This window comes from Oryctolagus cuniculus, chromosome 18 (genome assembly GCF_051225735.1).
Source record: "Oryctolagus cuniculus isolate XC-2025 breed Fujian yellow rabbit chromosome 18, ASM5122573v1, whole genome shotgun sequence".
Lineage (NCBI taxonomy): Eukaryota > Metazoa > Chordata > Mammalia > Lagomorpha > Leporidae > Oryctolagus > Oryctolagus cuniculus.
Genome location: NC_142884.1, coordinates 62,577,875 through 62,599,485, shown reverse-complemented (window position 1 = coordinate 62,599,485; position 21,611 = coordinate 62,577,875). Strand labels below are relative to the sequence as shown.

Here is a 21,611-nt window from a genome sequence, read left to right as displayed (position 1 = left end):
CAGCTCTCTGCTGTGGCCTGGGAAAGCAGGAGAAGATGGCCCAAGTCCTTGGGCCCCTGCACCCACATGGGAGACCTGGAAGAATCACCTGGCTCCTGGATCGGTGCAGTTCCGGCCATTGCAGCCATCTGGGGAGTGAACCAGCGGTTGGAAGACCTCTCTCTCTCTCTCTGTCTCTACCTCTCTCTGTAACTCTTTCAAATAAAGAAATCTTCCAAAAAAAAAAAAAAAAAAAAAGGAATAAAGAATACAGCTAAAAAGCTACTCAGAATAATCAATGCTCTTAGTACTGGTCCCAAGTCATGAAGACTTTATTTACTGTAGATTCTACATAATCTGGATTTTTTTTTCTATTTTTAAAAACTGGTAAAATGCATATAACATAAAATTTACCATCTGCTATGGTTTGAAAATCTCCTCCAAAATTCATGTACTGAAACTTAATGGCCAATCTGGTTGTATTAAGAGGTGATTAGGGGGCTGGCACTGTGGCACAGCAGGTTAAAACCCTAGCCTGCAGCACCGGCATCGCACAGGGGTTCTGGTTCAAGTCCTGACTGCTCCACTTCCAATCCAGCTCCCTGTTGATGTGCCTGGGAAAGCAGCAGAAGATGACCCAAGTCCTTGGGCCCCTGCACCCACATGAGAGACCCAGAAGAAGCTCCTGGCCATTTGGGGAATGAACCAGCAGAGGGAAGACCTCTGTCTCTACTTCTCTGTAACTCTTTCAAATAAATTAAAAAAAAAAAAAAAAAGTGATTCAGTCATGAGGGCTCTTCCTCCTGAAGTTCTTAGGAAAGAGGCTTCACACACTGGCTCAGCTGCTTTCCTGCCCTGTCACCTGGGGGGCCTTGGGGCTTTCCTCCCTTCTGGAAGAGTCAGCAACAGGTGCCATCTTGGAAGAAGAGAGCAGCCCTGACAGACAACCTAATCTGCTAGAGCCTTAATCTCAGACTATCCAGCTTCCAGAACTGGGAGACTATAAGTTTTTATTCTTTATACAAATTATCCAGACTTGAATACTTTGCGATACCAGCACAAATGAACTAGACATTATCATAACTACTTTAAAGGATACAAGTCAACAACAGGAGTCACTGTGCACTTGCTCCACATGTAAGACCTCTGTCCTTAATAAGTTGTACTAGAGTTAACAGTAAATTCTGTGTCAAACAGTACTTTATACTTTGTGTGTCTGTGTGGATGCAAACTGTTGAAGTCTTTACTTGGTATAGAGTTGATTTGTATATGAAAATAACTGAGAATGAATCTTAATGAAGAATGGGATGGGAAAGGAACTGCTATATTCCAAAAGTTCTACCTATGAAACTTATATTTATTAAATAAAAGCTTTCTTTAAAAAAAAAAAGTGATGGGAGATCAGCACAGCATGGCAAGCTGCTACTTGGGATGCTGGCATCCCATATCAGAGTATAGGTTCAGGTCCTGGCTGCTCTGCTTCCAATCCACCTTCTTACTAATGCATTTGGGAAGACAGCAGAAGATGGTCCAAGTGCTTGGGCCCCTGCCATTCATGTGGGAGACCAAGATGGAGTTCCTGGCTTCTGGTTTCAGACTGCCCTGCCTGGGCTTGCTGCAGCCATTTAGGTAGTAAACCAGCCGATGGAGATCTCTGTCTCTGTGTATCCCCTTCTTTGTCATTCTTTCAAATAATATTAATTAATTTTTTTAAAAAAGTAACAGGGATAGACATTTGGCATAGTGGTTAAGACAGTACTTAGGATGCCCCCATCCCATGTTAAAGTAAATGGGTTCAAGGTCTGGTCCTGCTCCTGATTCCAGCTTCCTGATAAGGAGCACCTGGGAGACATCAGATGAGGGCTCAAATACTAGGATACTGCCATCTATGTGGGAGACCCAGATAATCTCTTTTCTTTTTTTTTATGATTAACTTATTTGAAAGGCAGAATTACAGAGAGGCAGAGAGAGAAAGAGGTAAGTCTTCCACCCGCTGGTTCATTCCCCAGATGGCTGCAATGGCCGGAGCTGAACCAATCTGCAGCCAGGAACTAGGAGCCAGGAGCATCTTCCAGGTCTCCCATGAGGGTGCAGGGGGCCAAGGACTTAGGCCATCTTCTACTGCTTTCCCAGGCCATAGTGGAGAGCTGGATCACAAGCAGAGCAGCCAGGACTTGAACCGGTACCCACATGGGATGCTGGCACTGTAGGTGATGGCTTTACCCACAACACAATAGCACCGACCCCAGATAAAGTTCTTGACTGTTAGCTTCTACCTGCCCTAGCCCTGGCAGTTGCAAGCATCTGAATAGTGAACCAGCAGATGGAAGATCTCTGTGTGTATGTCTCTCTTAGTCTCTCTGCCTTTCAAATAAAGAAATTTTTGTTTTCAAAAAGTGATCCATTGAACTTCATCAATAGTTAAGAATTGCTCTTTAAGAACCTAAGCTTCAGTTATCTGAAAATTCAACTCAAAGAAAAAATCTTAATTACATAACGATTAATAATAATGGAAGGGGGGATGGTAACGTGGTGTGATGGGTAAAGCTACTGCCTGCAGTGCTGGCATCCCATATGGGTGTGCCAGTTTGAGTCCCGGCAGCTCCATTTCCAATCTAGCTCTCTGCTATGGCCTGGGAAAGCAGTGAAAGATGGCCCAAGTCCTTAGGCCCCTGCACCCGCATGGGAGACCCAGAAGAAGCTCCTGGCTCCTAGTTCCTGGCTTAGGATCAGCACAGCTCTGGCCACTGCGGTCATCTGGGGAGTGAACTAGTGGATCAAAGACCTCTCTCTCTCTCTCTTTCTCTCTCTCTCTGGCTCTCTATAACTCAGACTTTCAAATAAATAAACAAATCTTAAAAAAAAAAAAAAAAAAGCAATGGAGAGGCCAGCATTGTGGCACAGTGGGATAGGCCGCCTCCTGCAATACCAGCATCCCATACCAGCACTGGTTCAGGTCCCAGATGCTCTACTTCTGATCCAGGTCCCTGGTAATGTGCCTGGGAAAGCAGCAGAAAATGGCCCAGGTGTTTGGGTCTCTGCCACCCATGTGGGAGATCCAGAATGAGTTCCAGGCTCCTGGTTTGAGACTGGCCCAGCTCCAGCCATTGAAGCCATTTGGGGAGTGAAATCAGTGGATTGAAGATATCTCTCCTTCTCTCCTTCAAATAAATAAATAATTCCAAATAATAATTAAATTCAAATAAATAAATAAATAATTTTTAAAAGATTTTTTTAAAAAGAGTAATGGAGCATTATTGAGCTTACAAAAATTTTTTTTCCATTCAGAAATCTGTTTACCATAGAATTAACAAAGAAAAACAGGTGCCAACTTCTAAAGAGAGTAAAGCCTTCTCATTATTAGCCCATATGATTAAATTATTTTTAATAATTTTAATTGCCACTGGGAGCAAGAGGTTGTGTAATAATATATTCCCTTTATCAGCAAGCCAAATGAAAGCCTTGAGACTTTCCCCAGGATCATATTACTCAATATTTGCCCTACAGGTGGCCTCTATCATTTAAAGCTATAAATTAACACACTTGTCATGTGATCCCCAAAACAAAAGTATTTTATTCACTTTGTTCCCAAGAAGGTCAGTGATGACAGTTAAAGTCAAAAGCTCAAACTTCAATCCCAACATATATAAATATATGCAAATAATGCTTACTGTAGCATTCTGAGTTCAGTATTTTCAGAACAGAATATACTGTTTCTCAAAGTTAAAAATTTAAATGCAGGGTCACCACTACCTCATGTATGACCACTAGATTCTTAGCAGAACTGTAGAGAAGATATACGGTAAGTGTGTTGGGGAATCCTTTCCTGCTTGAAATTTTGAAGACTTGGGAAATTAAGAAGAGGAAAAGCCTATCTAGATCTAGAACTTATAAAAGTAGGGTAAAAAGATACACATCTGTACAATTTATTGAGTAGTACATTTTAAATTCCCTAATTATACATGCCACCCTTACCAAAACAGGAACTTTTTAAATTTTTATTTATATATGTATTTTTTTTTTTGACAGGCAGAGTTAGACAGTGAGAGAGAGAGACAGAGAGAGAGTTATAGACAGAGACAGACAGAGAGAAAGGTCTTCCTTCCATTGGTTCACCCCCCTAATGGCCGCCACGGCCGGCGCACCACACTGATCCGAAGCCAGGAGCCAGGTGCTTCCTCCTGGTCTCCATGTGGGTGCAGGGCCCAAGCACTTGGGCCATCCTCCACTGCCTTCCTGGGCCACAGCAGAGAGCTGGACTGGAAGAGAAGCAGCCGGGACTAGAACCCAGCGTCCATATGGGATGCCGGTGCTGCAGGTGGAGGATTAGCCAAGTGAGCCACAGCATCGGCCCCAGGAACATTTTTTAAAACTCTTAGTTCCACTGATCTATTTGTTGATTCCTGTGATTTAACAATTATCTGCGAGAGATTTTCCTCCTGCTGACAGTGGGCAGCAACCCCTGCCCAAGCCCACATCCAGAATTCAAGGCACTTTCACGCTAAGAAAAACATGTAAATGACATTTTCTGTATTGTTTTTATGTAATTTTTAAAAATTATAGCCAAATCACTTTTTAGTCCTTTGACAAATGTTCTGAAATCTGATAGAACATTAAAAAACAAAGAAACAAAGAAAAGAAGTTCTTTTGGTGATTTAAGTAGGTGGACAGGCCCCACCCCATACCTATTGAGTCATAATATCCTGGGGTAATTAATTTTCTTTTGTGAATACCTATGTCAGATATTTATATTATGGATATTTGCTCTGTGGCTTGCCTTTTCATTTTCTTATCAAAATTTCTAAACAGCATTAAGTTCTTAATAATGTGATGAATCAAATTTATCCTTTTTTTTTCTTTTATAGTTATTGCTTTTGTGCCCTCTAGAAATCTTTTTCCGTCCCAAGGTTACACAAATTTTCTCCTTTTTCCTCTAAGTTTTATAACTTTACATTTTATTATTTCATATACATTTACAATTACGCTTGCAATCAATTCTGAAATAGTTTTTGTTTATGATGAGGCAGAGAAAAAAGTTCTTTTCCAGTGATTCCAGTGCCACTTGTTGAGAAGGCTGCCCTTCCCTCTGATTACTTAACTTAGCTGACTCATCTGCTGAGTCCTGCGCTTTAACAACTATTCAACAGAGATTGACACCACTGTCAAACAGCAGTTGGTGGCCATGTGTGGTCTATTTCTGGACTCTATTCTATTCAACTGGTACATCCAACAGTATACCAATACTACATTGTACTGATAACAGTAAGTATAAAAACTCCTTCACCTTTTCCTTTTTCTTTTTATTTTTTTTAAGATTTATTTATTTGAAAGGCTGAGCTACAGAGAAGGAAAGAGAGAGAGAGAGAGAGAGAGAGAGACAGAGACAGAGAGGAAAAAGAGAGAGAAGAGAGAGAAGAGAGAAGAGAGGAGAGAGGAGAGAGGAGAGAGGAGAGAGAGAGGGGAGAGAGAGAGAGAGAGGCTTCCATCTATCCACTGGTTCACTCCCCAAATGGTCACAGTGGCCAGGGCTAGATCAGCCCAAAGCCAAGAGCCAGGAGCCTCCTCTGGGTGTCCCACATGGGTGCAGGGGCCCAAACACTTGAGCCATACTCCACTGCTTTCCCAGGTGCATGAGCAGGGAGCTGGATTGGAAGTAGAGCAGCGGGACTTAAATCAGTGCCCATACAGGATGCCGGCACTACAGGCGGCAGCTTTACGCGCTACACCACCGTGCCAGCCCTACTTCTTTATTAAAAAAAAAAAAATTTATATATTTATTTTAGAGATAGGGAGACAGAGAGAACACCTATTCACTGGTTCATTTCCCAATGCCTGCAATGACTGGGGCTAGGCCGGGTCAAAGCAAGGAGCAAGGAACTCAATCCAGGTCTCCCACAAGGATGGCAAGAACCCTAATTGAGGTTTTCTAGTCCATAAATATACTATTAGTTTATTTAGAGAATTGTAATCTCTGCAGTTTTATTTTTCAGATACATGTCCATACCAAATCTTGCAGGTAATCACACACACATACTGTACCCTAAAGGTGATTTTTTTAATGAAGATTTATTTATTTGAAAGACAGAGTTACAGAAAGAGGTAGAGACAGAGAGAGACGCCTTCCAACCACTGGTTCACTCCCCCTAGATGGCCCCAATGGCCAGAGCTGAGCCGATGTGAAGTTAGGAGCCAGGAGCTTCCTCCAGGTCTCCCACGTGGGTGCAAGGCCCCAAGGACTTGGGCCATCTGCTGCTGGATTGAAATCCATAGCAGAGAGCTGGATTGAAAGAGCAGCAGCCGGAACTCAAACCCGCACCTATATGGGATGCCAGTGCTTCAGGTAAGGGCTTTAACCTGCTGCTCCACAGTGCCGGCCCCAAAGGTGATTCATTTTTAAAAAGCTTTGCCAGTGATTCTGAGGCATGGCTGGAGCTGAGAAACACTCTTTAAAAGGTCTATCATTCTGGCCAGCACCCGCGGCTCACTTGGCTAATCCTCTGCCTGAGGAGCCGGCACTCCAGGTTCCAGTCCTGGTTGGGGCACCGGATTCTGCCCCAGTTGCTCCTCTTCTGATCCAGCTCTCTGCTGTGGCCCGGGAGGGCAGTGGAGGATAGCCCAAGTGCTTGGGCCCTGCACCCGCATGGGAGACCAGGAGGAAGCACCTGGCTTCTGGCTTCGGATGGGCACAGTGAGCCAGCCATAGCGGCCATTAGGGGGGTGAACCAACAGAAGGAAGACCTGTCTCTCTGTCTCTCTCTCTCTCACTGTTTAATTCTGCCTGTCAAAAAAAAAAAAAGGTCTATCATTCCGTACTGTGAAAAGCAATAGCTTTCAAAGCAGGGACCAGCAGCAGATGGAAGATTTTTCTCTGTCTCACCCTCTTTCTCTGTAACTCTTTCAAATAAATAAATAGATACATATATATATATATATATATTTTTTTTTTTTTTTGACAGGCAGAGTGGACAGTGAGAGAGACAGAGAAAGGTCTTCCTTTGCCGTTGGTTCACCCTCCAATGGCCACCACGCACTGCGCTGATCCGATGGCAGGAGCCAAGTACTTCTCCTGGTCTCCCATGGGGTGCAGGGCCCAAGCACTTGGGCCATCCTCCACTGCACTCCCTGGCCACAGCAGAGAGCTGGCCTGGAAGAGGGGCAACCGGGACAGAATCCGGCGCCCCGACCGGGACTAGAACCCAGTGTGCCGGCACCACAAGGCAGAGGATTAGCCTAGTGAGCCGCGGCACCGGCCTAGATACATATTTAAAGAAAAAAAAAAAACATAGAAGTATATCATTATGACCTTGGATTTGGCAATGACACCAAAAACAACAGCAACAAAATAGAAAAATCAGACTCCATCAAAATTAAAAACTTTTGAACATAAAAGGAAGTGAGAAAGTACAAAAAGAACCCACAGAATGGTAAAAAGTATTTGTAAATCATGTATCTAACAAAACACTAATATGTGTAATAAAGTACTCCAACTTTGGAACCCCCAAACAATACAATGTTAAAACAGGAAAAGAAATTAGACAGACATTTCTCTGAATGAGGTACAGATGACAAGCATATGAAAAGACACTCCATATTAGCAGTCATTAGGGAAATAAAAATCAAACCACAATGTGATATCATTTTATACCTGCTAGGACAAGCTATCAAAAGAAAATGAAAAACAGGGAAGAAGCATTTAGTCTAGCAGTTAAGTCATAGGTCAAAATGACCTGGCTCTGGCTCCTGAATCCAGCTTCCTGCTAATGCAGACCCTGGGAAGCAGTGGCGATGGCTCAAGTAACTGGGCTATTGCCACTCACTTGGAAGCCCTAGGGTATCTCAATCCCAGCCAGGGGCCACTGCGACATCTGAGGAGTAAATCAGCAGAAAAGAGCTCTATCTCTCTCTGCCTCTCAAATAAATACATAAATAACTTTTCTAGCATCCCATATGGGCACTGGATCGAGTCCCAGCTACTCCACTTCCTATCCAGCTCCCTGCTAATGCATCTGGGAAAGCAGCAGAGAATGGCCCAAGTCCTAGGCCCCTGCATCCATGTGGGAGTCCCATGGGTCTCCTGGCTTCAGCCTGGTCCAACCCTCAGCTATTGTGGACATTTGGGAAGTCAATCAGCAGATGGACGCCTTCTTTCTCTCTTTGTCTCTCCCTTTCTCTCTAACTCTGCCTTTCAAACAAATAAAATAAATCCCTGGAGCCAACGCTGTGGGTAAAGCTGCTGCCTGCAGTGCCCGCATCCCATAAGGGCACCAGTTCAAGTCCTGGCTGTTCCACTTTCAATCCAGCTCTCTGTGATGGCCTGGGAAAGCAATGGAAGATGGCCCAAGTCCTTGGGGCCCTGCACCCGTGTGGGAGACCCAAAAGAAGCTCCTAAGCTCCTGGCTTTGGATCAGCTAAGCTCTGGCCATTGTGGACAACTGGGGAGTGAACCAGTGGATGGAAGACCTCTCTATCTCTCTGCCTCTCTGTAACTCTGCCTTTCAAATAGATAAATCCTTTTTTAAAAAGTGAAAAACTACAAATAGCAGAGTCAATACGGAGAAATTGGAATCCTGTTGTATAGCGGAGACTGTAAAATGGTAGAGTTGCTATGGGAAATAGTTTGGAGGTTACTCAAAAAAAAAAAAAAAAAAAAAGGCAAACATAGCAACTCCCCTTCAGACATATCCAAACAAACTAAAAACAGGGACTCAAACAAATACATGTATGCCTATGCTCTCTCCAGCACTGTTCACAACAGCTAAGACAGCCAGTGCCCATCAACAGATGAACACTACAGACAACCAAGGGTGCTATACACATTAAGTGAGGTCTTACTGAGCTTCAAAAATTAACACAATTCTGATACGCTACAACAAACATCAAAGACATTATGCTAAGTGAAATAAACCAGCTATGAGAGAACAAATACTGTACAATTCTGTTTATATGAGGTATCTAGAGTAGTCAAATTCACAGAAACAGAAAGGAGGATTATTTAATGGGGACAGAGCTTTAGTATGGGATAATGAAAATGTTCTGGAGATGGATGGCAGTGTTAGTGCCTAACAACATGAATGTACTTAATGCCACTGAACGGTATACTTATAAATGGTTAAAACTGTAAACATTAAGCTATGTATATTTTGTCACAATTTAAAAAAAAAAACACATATTAAATGAAAGAATTCAGACAGGGGCTGGCACTGTGGCACAGAAGCTTAAGCCTCTGCCTGCAGTGCCACCCTCCTATGGGTGCCAGTTCAGATCCCAGATGCTCCACTTCCGATCCAGCTCCCTGCTAATGAACCTGGGAAAGCAGCAGCAGATGGCCCAAGCCAAGACAGAAAGTAAATTAGGAGTTACGAGGAATCTGGGGAGAAGAATGTGGAGTTGCTGTCTAATGGTTACAGTTTCTTTGGATTGATAAAAACCTTTGGAAACAGATTGTGGTGACAGCTGCACAAAACTGTGAACATAATTAAAGCCACTGAAATGTATAGTTAAAAAGGATTAAAATGGCAAATTTTGGTTTTTATGTGTGTATAAACCCATAATAAAAAAAGAAAATCTACATTTACATACTTATATTTAATATAAGCCCCACATCTGCTTTTGTTTGAATCATGGGAAAACAACACAAGTAAGACAGAAGAGTGTGGAAGTTTCCTCAGTAATTAGATCAGTTGTCCACACTACTCAAATCTATTAGACAAACAAAATTCTCCCCCACTTTTATTAAAAGAGATTCTTTTACTCAGATAACCTTTGTGTTTTAACACTAATGGGCGGTGTCTCCTCTTACATTATATAAGCAGTTACACAATATTACAAATAAAAAGTTTCAAATAAACTACATCACAACCAATATTATAAACTCAAAGGAGATGAAACAATGACTGGGATTATTCACTTCTATTTCAGTCAAGCAGTGACAATCCAGACAAACACTTCACAGCTATAAAGGAAATTTTGTAATGTCCTCTTGGGAAGAATTTTAGTTGGTTCAACTATCCAAAGAACATGTGGTAGGGAGAAGGGGAAGCCTTTCAAGTTTTCCTTAAGTTCATTTGCTTCACTAAGTGCTATTGGGAAAGGACAGAAAAACGTTACCAAAGAAAGTTATGCGTTACCAAAGTTATGCGTTACCAAAGAAAAGGAAGAGGACAAAGTACTGCCGGAAAAGAATACTTCCAGATCACTCATTCTATGGAAAGAACAGGGGACTGATGAATAGGAAAGAGGAGAATGTGAAGAATGACAAACAGTTACATAACAAAAGTGTAGGGGAAAAAATACACACCTTTATGGGTGGAAATTCCATACCGATGTAATAAAAATATTAACAACAGAGATCACCTGACTTGGAAAATGAAATCTAGAAACATTAACATTGAGGAAACTGCAAAATTAGGTTGAGTGACTAAAAAGAGGAACCTCTAGCCAAACATATTACCTCATCAAAATAAAATATGGAGGTTAAAATTTTGGACAGGATAACAGCTAGCTTCTAAAAAAGCTCGACAGGGCAGAGAAAGATGAAAGACGTAGTTGGTAAACAGAAGGAAGCTGTGCAGGTCCCCAGGTATCTACTTTATAATAGAATGAGCCTGATAAGACCTGCAGGTCACAGAGGAGAGGCAAATTCACTGGCTGCCAGAGTCATCCCTGCGCAGGGTCTGCAGGTCAGGTCTGCAAGATTCAAACCTAACTTGATACCCTTTTCCCACTGTTAGAGATTTTCAAAACTCTTTAGATGCATTCATGGCAATTTTTTAAAAAGATTTACTTATTTGAAAGGCAGAGAGAAAGACTTTCCATCTGCTGGTTCACTCCCCCAAATGACCACAAGGGCCAGAAGTAGAAGCCTGGAACTCCATCAAGTTCTCCCACACGGGTGGCAGGGACCCAAACACTTGGGCCATCTTTTGCTGCTTTCCTAGGTACATGAGCAGAGAGCTAGATCAGAAGTGGAGCAACTGGGACTTGAACCAGCACTCTACTATGAGAAGCTGATGTCTCAAAACAGCAGCTTACCCTGCTGTACCACAATACCAGCCCCCATGGTATTTATGTATTCACAGTTGGAATTATTTTTTTAATCTCTTTCTTCCACAATAGACTATAAACTCCAAAGGAACAGGGACCACAGCTGGCTTCTCCATGGCTGCTTCAGAATACAGCATGGTACCAGGAACTTGTGGGATCCAGGGAGTGCTTAGTCTGCTCTCAGGTGTGTGTACACGTGAGCGTGTATACAGCCACACGTAAAATGATTAAGTAGATGAAAGTAGATTCACCCTCACCCAGGCAGTGCCTAGAGATTAAACTTTGCCTCATCTGAATTCTAATCTTCTGCTGGACTAATCACTTGGGACCACTCAAGGAAAGATGGTATTCATTCTGTAGATATCATAATTCCACCTGATGGGTAGCAATCAAATTGCACTTTCTTTTTGACTAGCCTGGGAGAACGTTAGTCAAACGCTGAAGTTTTCAGGGAACCTAGGGTTGCACTAAATGAAGCCTGAACTCCCAGTCCTTCAAGCACCTGCCACTTGGCACTCAAAAGATGCTGCAGCAAACAATGTAATCTTGTATTAGTAACAGAAATAACCGCTAATATTTACTGAGCTCTTTGTGCCAGGTACCATTAAGTATTGACACACATTATTTAAACTGTCACAACACCAAGCACCCTGGGAAGTGTGTGCCATTGTCTCTACTTTATAGGTGGAAAGGAACCTTGACGGTGCTTATTCAGGTTAAAAACCCAACTATTGAGAGATAGAGAGAGAAACTGAACCAGACACTTGGACCGCAAAACCAGAACATCCAGACATGAAAAATAACACTTTCAGGGCAATAATCAGCAAATATACAATCCAATAAAAAGATGGGCAAGATTGAACAAAAAACAAAAGGTCAGTAAGCACAGGAAAAGATACTGAACATCATTAGTCATCAGGAAAATGCAAGTTAAAACCACAAATTACATACCACGACACACCCATCAGAATGGCTGTAAGTAAAATGACTAACAAATACACTGTGTCTGTGAAGATGCAGAGAAATTGGAAACTCATGGATGACTAGTGGAGGTATAAAATGACGTCAACAGTCTGAGAAAAGGTCTGGCAGTTGCTTACAAAATTTAACAAACAGATGACCCAGCAATCTTACTACTATGTATTTAAGCAAAAAGCATAAAAACATTTGTCCATACAAAGATTTGAACGTGAAAGTTCACAGCAGCTTTGTTCACAACAGCCAAAAACCAGAAAGAATCCAAATGTCAACCAACAAGGGAATAGATACATAAATGTTGGTATATTCATATGATAAAATATAAAGGAATAAATTACTGATACTTATAAAATATAAATGAATCTCACAGATACATTAATCATAAGAAACTTGACAGAACAATACATACTTTTCTAAAGTTGAGGAATCAAATGAGGGGAGACAGATTTGTTGGACAATGAGTTAAGCTGCCACCTGAGATGCCAAATTCCCTGGGTGTCAGTTGGTGTTCTGGCTGTTCCACTTCCTATCTAGCTCCTTTTTAGTTAAATGTTAAAAAAAAAAAAAAAATCAGTGGGGGTGGAGCACAGCAAGGGATGGAAAAAGCCTGATCAACAGATACCAAGTAGAGCTAGGAGTAAGTTCCAGTGTTCTAGTGTACAACAGGGTGACCGTGGTTAATAACACACTGTAAATTTCTCTATTAAAAAAAAAAAAAAAAAAAAAACAGGGACTGGCCTTGTGGCAGTGGATGAAGCTGCCCACTGCAACACTGGCATCCTGTACGAATACAGGTTTGCATCCCAGCTGCTCCACTTCTGAACCTGCTCCCTACTAATGCACCTAGGAAAGCAGGGAAAGATGGTTAAAAGGCTTCGGCCCCGGCCACCTACGTGGGAGACCCAGATGGAGTTGTAGGTTCCTGGCTTTGGCCTGGCCCAGCCCTGGCCATTGTGGTCATTTGGGGAGTGAACCAACACATGGAAGATATCTTGCTCTCTCACGCTCTCTCTTTCCCTCCTATCCCTCCCTCTCTTTGTAACTCTTTCACATAAATAAATAAATCTTAAATTAAACAAAAAAAAGGACTTTGACCATTTTTAGCATAAAGAAATGTTATGTTTGGCCGGCGATGCGGCTCACTAGGCTAATCCTCTGCCTGCGGCGCTGGCACCCCGGGTTCTAGCCCCGGTTGGGGCGCCGGATTCCATCCCAGTTGCTCCTCTTCCAGTCCAGCTCTCTGCTGCGGCCCGGGAGGGCAGTGGAGGATGGCCCAAGTGCTTGGGCCCTGCGCCCGCATGGGAGACCAGGAGGAAGCACCTGGCTCCTGGCTTTGGATTGGCACTGCAACAACCATTTTGGGGGGTGAATCAACAGAAGGAAGACTTTTCTCTCTGTCTCTCTCTCTCTCACTGTCTAATTCTGCCTGTCGAAGAAAAAAAAAAAAAGAAATGTTATGTTTGAGACAGGTTTACCCTGATTGGACATTATACAGTCTACATGTGTCAAAACATCACATGTCCCCCATAAAGGTGTACAATTTTTTATGTGTCAGCTAAAATTTTTTAAATTAGTAAAATTCGCTGGACTTGACATTGAAAATCTGTATATTTACTGTCTGTACATTAGATCTCAATAAAGCTGATTTGGCAGGGGAAAAGTAGATAGAAAAATGACAGTAAAATATAAGAATGTGAATAGGAGAGGGAGGAGGAAGAAGGGTGGGAGTACAGGTGGGAGGAAGAGTTGGATGGGAACAATCACTATGTTCCTAAATTTATATTTATGAATTGCATGAAGTTTACATATCTTAAATAAAAGATTTCTGGGGAAAAAAAAGAGAAAAAATGATAAACCCAAATATTTATCAGTAGGAGGTTGCTTAAATAAATTATGATCCAGGGTGTTGTAGCACAGTTTATGATTCTAGCTTCCTGCTGAGGTACATCCGGGGAGGTAGGTTGGGTCCCTGCCACCCACATGGGAGACCTGAATTGAGTTCCCTACTCCCAGCTTCAACCTAGTCCAGTCCCAACTGTTGCAGGCATTTGGGGAGCAGAATGGGAGGTCTCTCTCTCCCTCTCTGCCTTTCAAAAAATATTAATATCACTTTTAACTACCCTGGTTTGCCACCATTCTGGTGCAAACCATCGCTTGCCTTAATTACTCTAACAGCTTCCTACCTGGGTGCGTCAGTGCTACCTTTGCCTTCCTCAGTCTCTTCTCAACAGTACAGTCAGAACGATCCTAGAAAACCAGTACATCACATCAAGTCATTTTTCTGCTCCAACATTTCCAATCTCAGAACAAAAGCCAAAGTCCTTCCTAAAACCTGCAGAACTACACACAATCTGCCTGCCCTTCTGATCTCACCTACTACAGTCCAACCACCAGGGACTCCCTGACTATTCCTCAAACACACTGCACACACTTGTACCTTGAGGCCTTTGAACTTGCTCCTTTGGCAGGAATGTTTTTCCACAGCTATCCATCATTAACTCCCTAGATATCTTCTTAAAGCCACCTCTGGCCATCACACTAAAATTTTAATCCTTCATCTTTACTACATACTTTCCACAGTCCTCTTTCCTGGATTTTTCTTTTTAGCACTTCTGCTATCTAACATAGTATATCTACTCTGCTTTTTGGCTGTCTGGCGTAGATGGTAATCGCCATGAGAGCACTAATGTTATTCACAACTATACCCAGAGTCCTAGAACAGCACCTGGCATGAAGTAAAGGCTGAATAAACATTTGATTGAATTAATGAATGAATAAGGTTGGCATGAAAAAAACGGGGAAAGAGACTACAGAACAGATTACACAGGAATGGGTTAACTGCAGGTGAAGAACTGTAGCTCAAGCTCCAAGGGAAACCTTGGCATACCAGATGCCTCTGGCTATACTAGCATGTGGAGAAACAGATTAGTAATCACCACCTGAGACTGAATTAGTGCTCTCCATATGGACTGAGTGCTCCTTCCAAATTCACTATCTACTCTGAATCAATCAAGAAGAAATCTGGGGGCTGGCATTGTGGCATAGTGGGTAAAGCCACCACCTGCAACACCAGCATGTCATATGGGAATCAGTTTGTGTCCTGGCAGCTCTACTTCTGATCCAGCTCTCTGCTAATGGCCTGGCAAAGTAGCAGCAGATAGCCCAAGTCCTTGGGCCCCTGTATCCAGTGGGAGACCCAGATGAGGCTGCTGGCTCCTGGCTTCAGCCTGACCTAGCCCGGGCCATTGCAGCTGTCTGTGGAGTGAACCAGTGGATGAAGATTCTCTCTCTCTGTCTCCCTCTACATATGTAACTCTGACTTTCAAATAAATAAATATATCTTTAAAAACAAAAGTAGGGGGAAGCTGGCATTGTGGTGTAGCAGAAAAAGCCACTGCCTGCAGCACCAGCTTGAGTCTCAGCTGCTCCACTTCCAATCCAGCTAATGCACCTGGGAAAGCAGCAGAAGATGACCCAAGTAATTGGGCCCCTGCACCCACATGGGAGACCCAGAAAAAGCTCCTAGTTCCTGGCTTAGGATTGGCCCAGCTCCGGCCATTTGCAGCCATTTGGGGAGTGAACCAACAGATGGAAGCTATATCTGTCTCCCCCCGCCTTTCTCTGTAAGTCTTTCAAATAAATAAAAAGAATTTTGGAGGAAATGAAACCACAAATGAAAAATGGGACTGCCTTTCCACTATGAACTATGCTCTAACATAAAACATGGTTGTTGGCTGGCACCGTGGCTCACTAGGCTAAAACATTATTGTTATGAGGCAAAAACCAAGGGACACAGCTAAGACTAGAATTTTGTATTGTGGGTTTTTTTTAAAGATTTATTTATTTGAAAGTCAGAATCACACAGAGAGAAGAGACAGAGAGAAGAGGCAGAGAGAGAGACAGAGAGAGAGAGAGAGAGAGAGAGAGGTCTTCCACCCAATGGTTCACTCCCCAGATGGCCACAAAGGCTGGAGCTGCACCAATCCAAAGCCAGGAGCCAGGAGCTTCTTTGGAGTCTCCCAAGCAGGTGCAGGGGCTCAAGGACTTGAGCCATCTTCTACTGCTTTCCCAGGCCACAGCAGAGAGCTGGATAGGAAGTGGAGCAGCCGGGACTAGAACCAGAGCCCATATGGGATGCCAGCACTGCAGGCCAGGGCGTTATCCTGCTGCCCCACAGCAGCAGCCCCTGTTTTTTTTTTTTTTTTTTTTAAGACATATATTTTTTTAAAGGGTAGAGTTAAAGAGAGAGACAGACAAAGATCTTCCATCTGCTGGTTCACTCCCCCAGTGGCCACCAAGGCTGGGGCTAGGCAGGGTCAAAGCCAGAAGCCAGGAGGTCTTTCTGGGTCTCCCAAGTAGATGGCAGAGACCCAAGCACTTGGACCATCTCCTGCTGAATTCCTGGGTCCGTTAGCAGGGGGCTGGATTGGAAGTCAAGCAGCCAGACTTAAACTGGTGCCCGTATGTGATGCCAGCTTTGCAGGTGGTGGTTCATCCCGGTGCACCACTGCCCTGGCCCCAAGACTAGAATTCTGAAATAATCCTATGCAGACAAGAGAAACCGAGGATCTAAAGCAGACCTTGCCAACATCAGAACCTCTCGGAAGCTCTTTCCTGTATCTCTGTTAAAATGACCATCACTACCACCCAAAGTCAATCTTTTTTTTTTAAGATTTATTTTTATTTGAAAAAGTTACAGAGAGAGGTTGAGACAGAGAGAGAGGTCTTCCATCTGCTGGTTCACTCCCCAGATGGCTGCAATAGCCGGAGCTGCACCAAACTGAAGCCAGGAGCCAGGAGCTTCTTCCTGGTCTCCCATGCGGGTGCAGGTCCTAAGGACCTGGGCCATCCTCCACTGTCTTCCTGGGCCACAGCAGAGAGCTGGACTGGAAGAGGAGCAGCCGGGACTAGAACTGGCGCCCATATGGGATGCCGGCACTTCAGGCCAGGGCTTTAACCCGCTGCGCCACAGCGCCAGCCCCCCACAGTCAATCTTAACAACTTGCTTTGAGGATAAAATAATGGGAAAGCATTTTCAAAAGCACAAAATGTTATGCACTATACAAATGCATTGTTAATAAATTCTGAGTTTAACTTCCTATCCCCTAAAAACACTGTACATCTTTACCTGAAGTTTTAAGTTTTTCTAGAATTATGAATCATCACATTGAGATTTCTCTTCTAGCTCCCAAATTAACAGAAAAAATACCGGGGCTGGTGCTTTGACATAACGGATAAGCCACCACCTAAAATGCCAGCATCACATATGGGCACCAGTTTGGGTCCTGGCTGCTCTACTTCCAAGTCCGCTCCCTGCTAATGTGCCTGGGATAGCAGCAGAAAATGACCCAAGTCCTTGGGCCCGGCACCCACGTAGGAGATCCGGAAGAAGCTCCTGGCTCTTGACTTCAGATTAGCCCAGGTCTGGTCTTTGCAGTCATCTGGGGAATGAACCAACGGATGGAAGATTCCTCTCTCTGTGCGTCTCTCCCTCTCTGTGTCACTGTCAGGTCATCAAAGGAGGTACCTTTCTCTGAAGGGAGGAGAGAACTTCCACTCTGACTACGACCTTGTCTAAATATGATCAGAGTCGGTGAACTCAAAAGGCTTCCATAGCCTTGGCAACTCATGATAAGAGCCTAGGGTGGCCGGTGCCGTGGCTCACTAGGCTAATCCTCCGCCTTGCGGCGCCGGCACACCGGGTTCTAGTCCCAGTCGGGGCGCCGGATTCTGTCCGGGTTTCCCCCTTCCAGGCCAGCTCTCTGCTGTGGCCAGGGAGTGCAGTGGAGGATGGCCCAAGTCCTTGGGCCCTGCACCCCATGGGAGACCAGGAGAAGTACCTGGCTCCTGCCATCGGATCAGCACGGTACGCTGGCTGCGGCGGCCATTGGAGGGTGAACCAACAGCAAAGGAAGACCTTTCTCTCTGTCTCTCTCTCTCACTGTCCACTCTGCCTGTCAAAAAAAAAAAAAAAAAAAAAAAAAAAAGAAAGAAAGAAAGAAAGAAAAAAGAGCCTAGGGTGATTACTGATGCCATAAACAAGAGTGTCAATTTGTTAACAACAGGAGTCACTGTGCACTTACTCCTCATGTAGGATCTCTGTCCTTAATGTGCTGTACATTGTGATTTAAAGCTATAACTAGTACTCAAACAGTATTTTTCACTTTGTGTTTCTATGTGGGTGCAAACTGTTGAAATCTTTACTTAATATATGCTAAACTTATCTTCTGTATATAAAGAGAATTGAAAATGAATCTTGATGTGAATGGAAGAGGAGAGGGAGCAGAAAAGGGGAGGGTTGCAGGTGGGAGGGAAGTTATGGTGGGGGAAGCCATTGTAATCCATAAGCTGTACTTTGGAAATTTATATTCATTAAATAAAAGTTAAAAAAAAATAGAAAAATATTTTTTCGAAGAAAAAATAGACTTCACCCGCATGGGAGACCAGGAGAAGCACCTGGCTCCCTCTTTGGATCGGCGCGGTGTGCCAGCCGCAGCACGCTGGCCGCAGCGGCCATTGGAGAGTGAACCAACGGTAGAGGAAGACCTTTCTCTCTGTCTCTCTCACTGTCCACTCTGCCTGTCAAAATAAATAAATAAATAAAATAAAAAAGAAAGAATAGAATCAGATTATAGTCAGAATATAGTATGCCAGTTTACCATGAATTAACTCAAAGTTGTTCATCTATTACTCAATAAAAGGCCGTCCACACACACACACACACACACACACACACAGCCTCCAGCTAATCTTAGTGTGGCAGGGGAGAAACAGAGGAACGTTGCAAGGCGGTGGCAACGCTGCACTTCTTGACTGAGGCTGTGAAGACACGCCTGAGTACGTTTACCAAACGCATCCCACTGTACATTTCAACAGGGCACAATCTACTGCATGTGCATGAAGCCTCCGCGAACTTAGTGTAAGTCAATGCAAACATCCATCCTCTTTCCTTAAATTAAAAAAAGAACCATCACTCAGCTGCGCCCTGGCTTCAAAGGGAATTGTGTGATGAAATACAACGGCTGGGCGATTTGGGTGACAGAACCTGAGTCAGGTTCTTGAAACTCAGGTTAACTCGTGAACTTCCGGCCTCACATCGGTGGGGGGGGGGGGGGAAGCAGAAGCATAATCAAGGGGGGGGACACCCCCAACTTTTCCTCAAGAAAATGAAAACTCTAAACGGAATTCCTTCACAGGGCGGCCTGGCGAGGTGCAGGGCTGGAGCACTTCAGAACCAGTTCCAACCGGACGCAGGCCGTTAAGTGTGTGACCTTGAGAGTCCTCAGTCTCCCCTTCTGTACAATGGAGACAGTGCCGGCTTGCGCTCGTCCACACTAGCACACGGCACACCGACAGCGCTCCACACACCACATTATGGAAGGCACCAGAACTGGGGGCTGGCAGGAAATGCGCGCCGCCGAGCTCCCCGCCCCCCATCCGCCCCAGTTTCCCTGAGGCTCACGGTGCCTTTCCCGGCGTCAGCAGCCCTCACGGCCCTCCGCAGCCCCGCGCGCCTCTCGCCCCCCGACCCGTCCGGCTCCCAGGGGCCTCCCACCTCGTTGAGGAAGCGGGTGATATCGTAGACCCGCCCGTGGATCACCAGCCACAGGTCCTTCGGGGAGTTGCGCTTGGCCACCTCCTCCAGCCGGTAATAGGTGACGGAGGTCTCGCCCCCTTGCCCTTTCCCGTCGCTGCCGCTCGCTTCCGCAGTCGCCATTGGGCCCCAAGACGCCTCGGCTCCTCCACTATCCGGGTTTCTACAGCTAACTTCCTTGAGGCAGAGTCCGCGCGCAGTTCTCCTCGGCTTCCGTAACCAGGGCCCCGAAGGCCTAGCAACAGCCAATCACGCTCCCGATTCCGTCCTAGTGACTTTTCCTTTCGCCAATGAAACGAGCGGTTCAGTCCTAAAGTCCGCCCACTCGGCTCCCGATCCTCGGGGTGAAAGCCTGGTTCGAGGTCCAACGAACCAATCAGAGCCGTCGAGCCCTTCCAATCTCGCCTATCAGATACCGTGATTTAGGGAGGACGGCGCCTAACGGGGACAGCGTTGACAGGTGTCACTTCAGGACAGGTCCCCTGTCCTCGGCCCAGCGGCCAGCTTCCCGCGTTGCTTGCCATCGCCGTGGGTCCCTCCAGAGTCGCGTTTTTCCCCGACCACTTGAGCGGCCTGCATCCCAGCCCCTGCTGCCCGCAGGCTTGGATGCGAGCGCTCTCGTCTCGCTGAGGGCGTCTCCTCACCAGTAAAACGGCCCGACAGCCGCTACCTTAGAGGGATTTGCTTGTGTCTGCCAGGCGCTCGGCTCAGAGGAGCCCGACAGCCAGCGTTAGAAAGGTAGAGCGGCTGGGCTGGGGTCTGCACTGCCCCACATTTCTACCACTGCTAGGAAACTGACTTGCGAACGACTTCTTCGTGATGGGGGCTACCTACACTACTACCGGTTCTAAGTTTTCTAAAATACAGTGCACCTCAGGTGTCCCCTGCTAGAGGCCCAAGCGTTTTTTGGAATTCCAAGTTTGGTTAACGTGCAATGTTGGGAGCTCCTTTTTTTTTTTTTTTTTTTTTTTTTTTTTTTTTTTTTTTTTTTTTGACAGGCAGAGTGGACAGTGAGAGAGAGAGACAGAGAGAAAGGTCTTCCTTTGCCGTTGGTTCACCCTCCAATGGCCGCTACGGCCGGTGCACCGCGCTGATCCGACGGCAGGAGCCAGGTGCTTCTCCTGGTCTCCCATGGGGTGCAGGGCCCAAGCACTTGGGCCATCCTCCACTGCACTCCCTGGCCACAGCAGAGAGCTGGCCTGGAAGAGGGGCAACCGGGACAGAATCCGGCGCCCCAACCGGGAATAGAACCGGTGTGCCGGCGCCGCAAGGCAGAGGATTAGCCTAGTGTTTTTAACTAGCATCACAACCGACAGATTAGTCATCCTGTTACGGCATTTTCATCGCGTCGCCCGCACAGGCTACCCATCTTGATTCTCTTTCACTAATAGTTTCCACCATTCTCTTTTCTACGCCTCGTACACCAGCCACTGGTTCCTAAAGCTGCTGGTTTGAAGCCCACGTAATCCAGGCATCCCGGGTACATTCAGTTAATGCAGTTTCTTCCTTCCGGTGCCTGCTCACCTTTCAAGTTTCCCTTCAGTTTCTCCTTTTTCACAAGTTTTTCCTGCCTGTCTGAGCTCTAGTAGTTCTATTTCCCTATAGCATATACTATTTGACGAGATCCACTACCTATAAGCTTTAATTTCCCATATCTATCTCCCTTTTTAGGGCCAAAACAAATATAGCAATTTTTCAATATTTGGTTTCTCCAACATACATTTTTATTATTGTTTTAGTTTTTAGAGATTTATTTGTTTATTTGAAAGGCAGAGAGAGAGAGAGAGAGAGAGAGAGAGAAAGGCCTTCCATCTGCTGGTTCACTCCCCAGATGGCCGCAATGGCTGGAGCTTAGGCCTATCCAAAGCCAGGAGCCTGGAGCTTCCTCCAGGTCTCCCACGTGGGTGCAGGGCCCAAGCACTTGGGCTATCTTCTGCTGCTTTCCCAGGCACATAATTGGAGCAGCTGGGACTCGAACCTGCATGCATATGGTATGCCAGCACTGCAGGCAGTAGCT

The 21,611-nt window shown here is 45.0% G+C and overlaps 1 protein-coding gene across 1 annotated transcript in view; it reads right to left on the bottom strand.

The window, feature by feature from the left end:
• The window catches only part of CYB5B (cytochrome b5 type B), a 53,972-nt gene extending 34,172 nt beyond the window's left edge, over nt 1-19,800 (bottom strand). Inside the window, exon 1 of the mRNA XM_002711664.6 lies at nt 19,556-19,800. Within this exon, the coding sequence (XP_002711710.1) occupies nt 19,556-19,717 (162 nt within the window). The 5' untranslated portion in view covers nt 19,718-19,800. The remainder of the gene's footprint in view (nt 1-19,555) is intronic.
• Nucleotides 19,801-21,611: the final 1,811 nt, after the last annotated feature.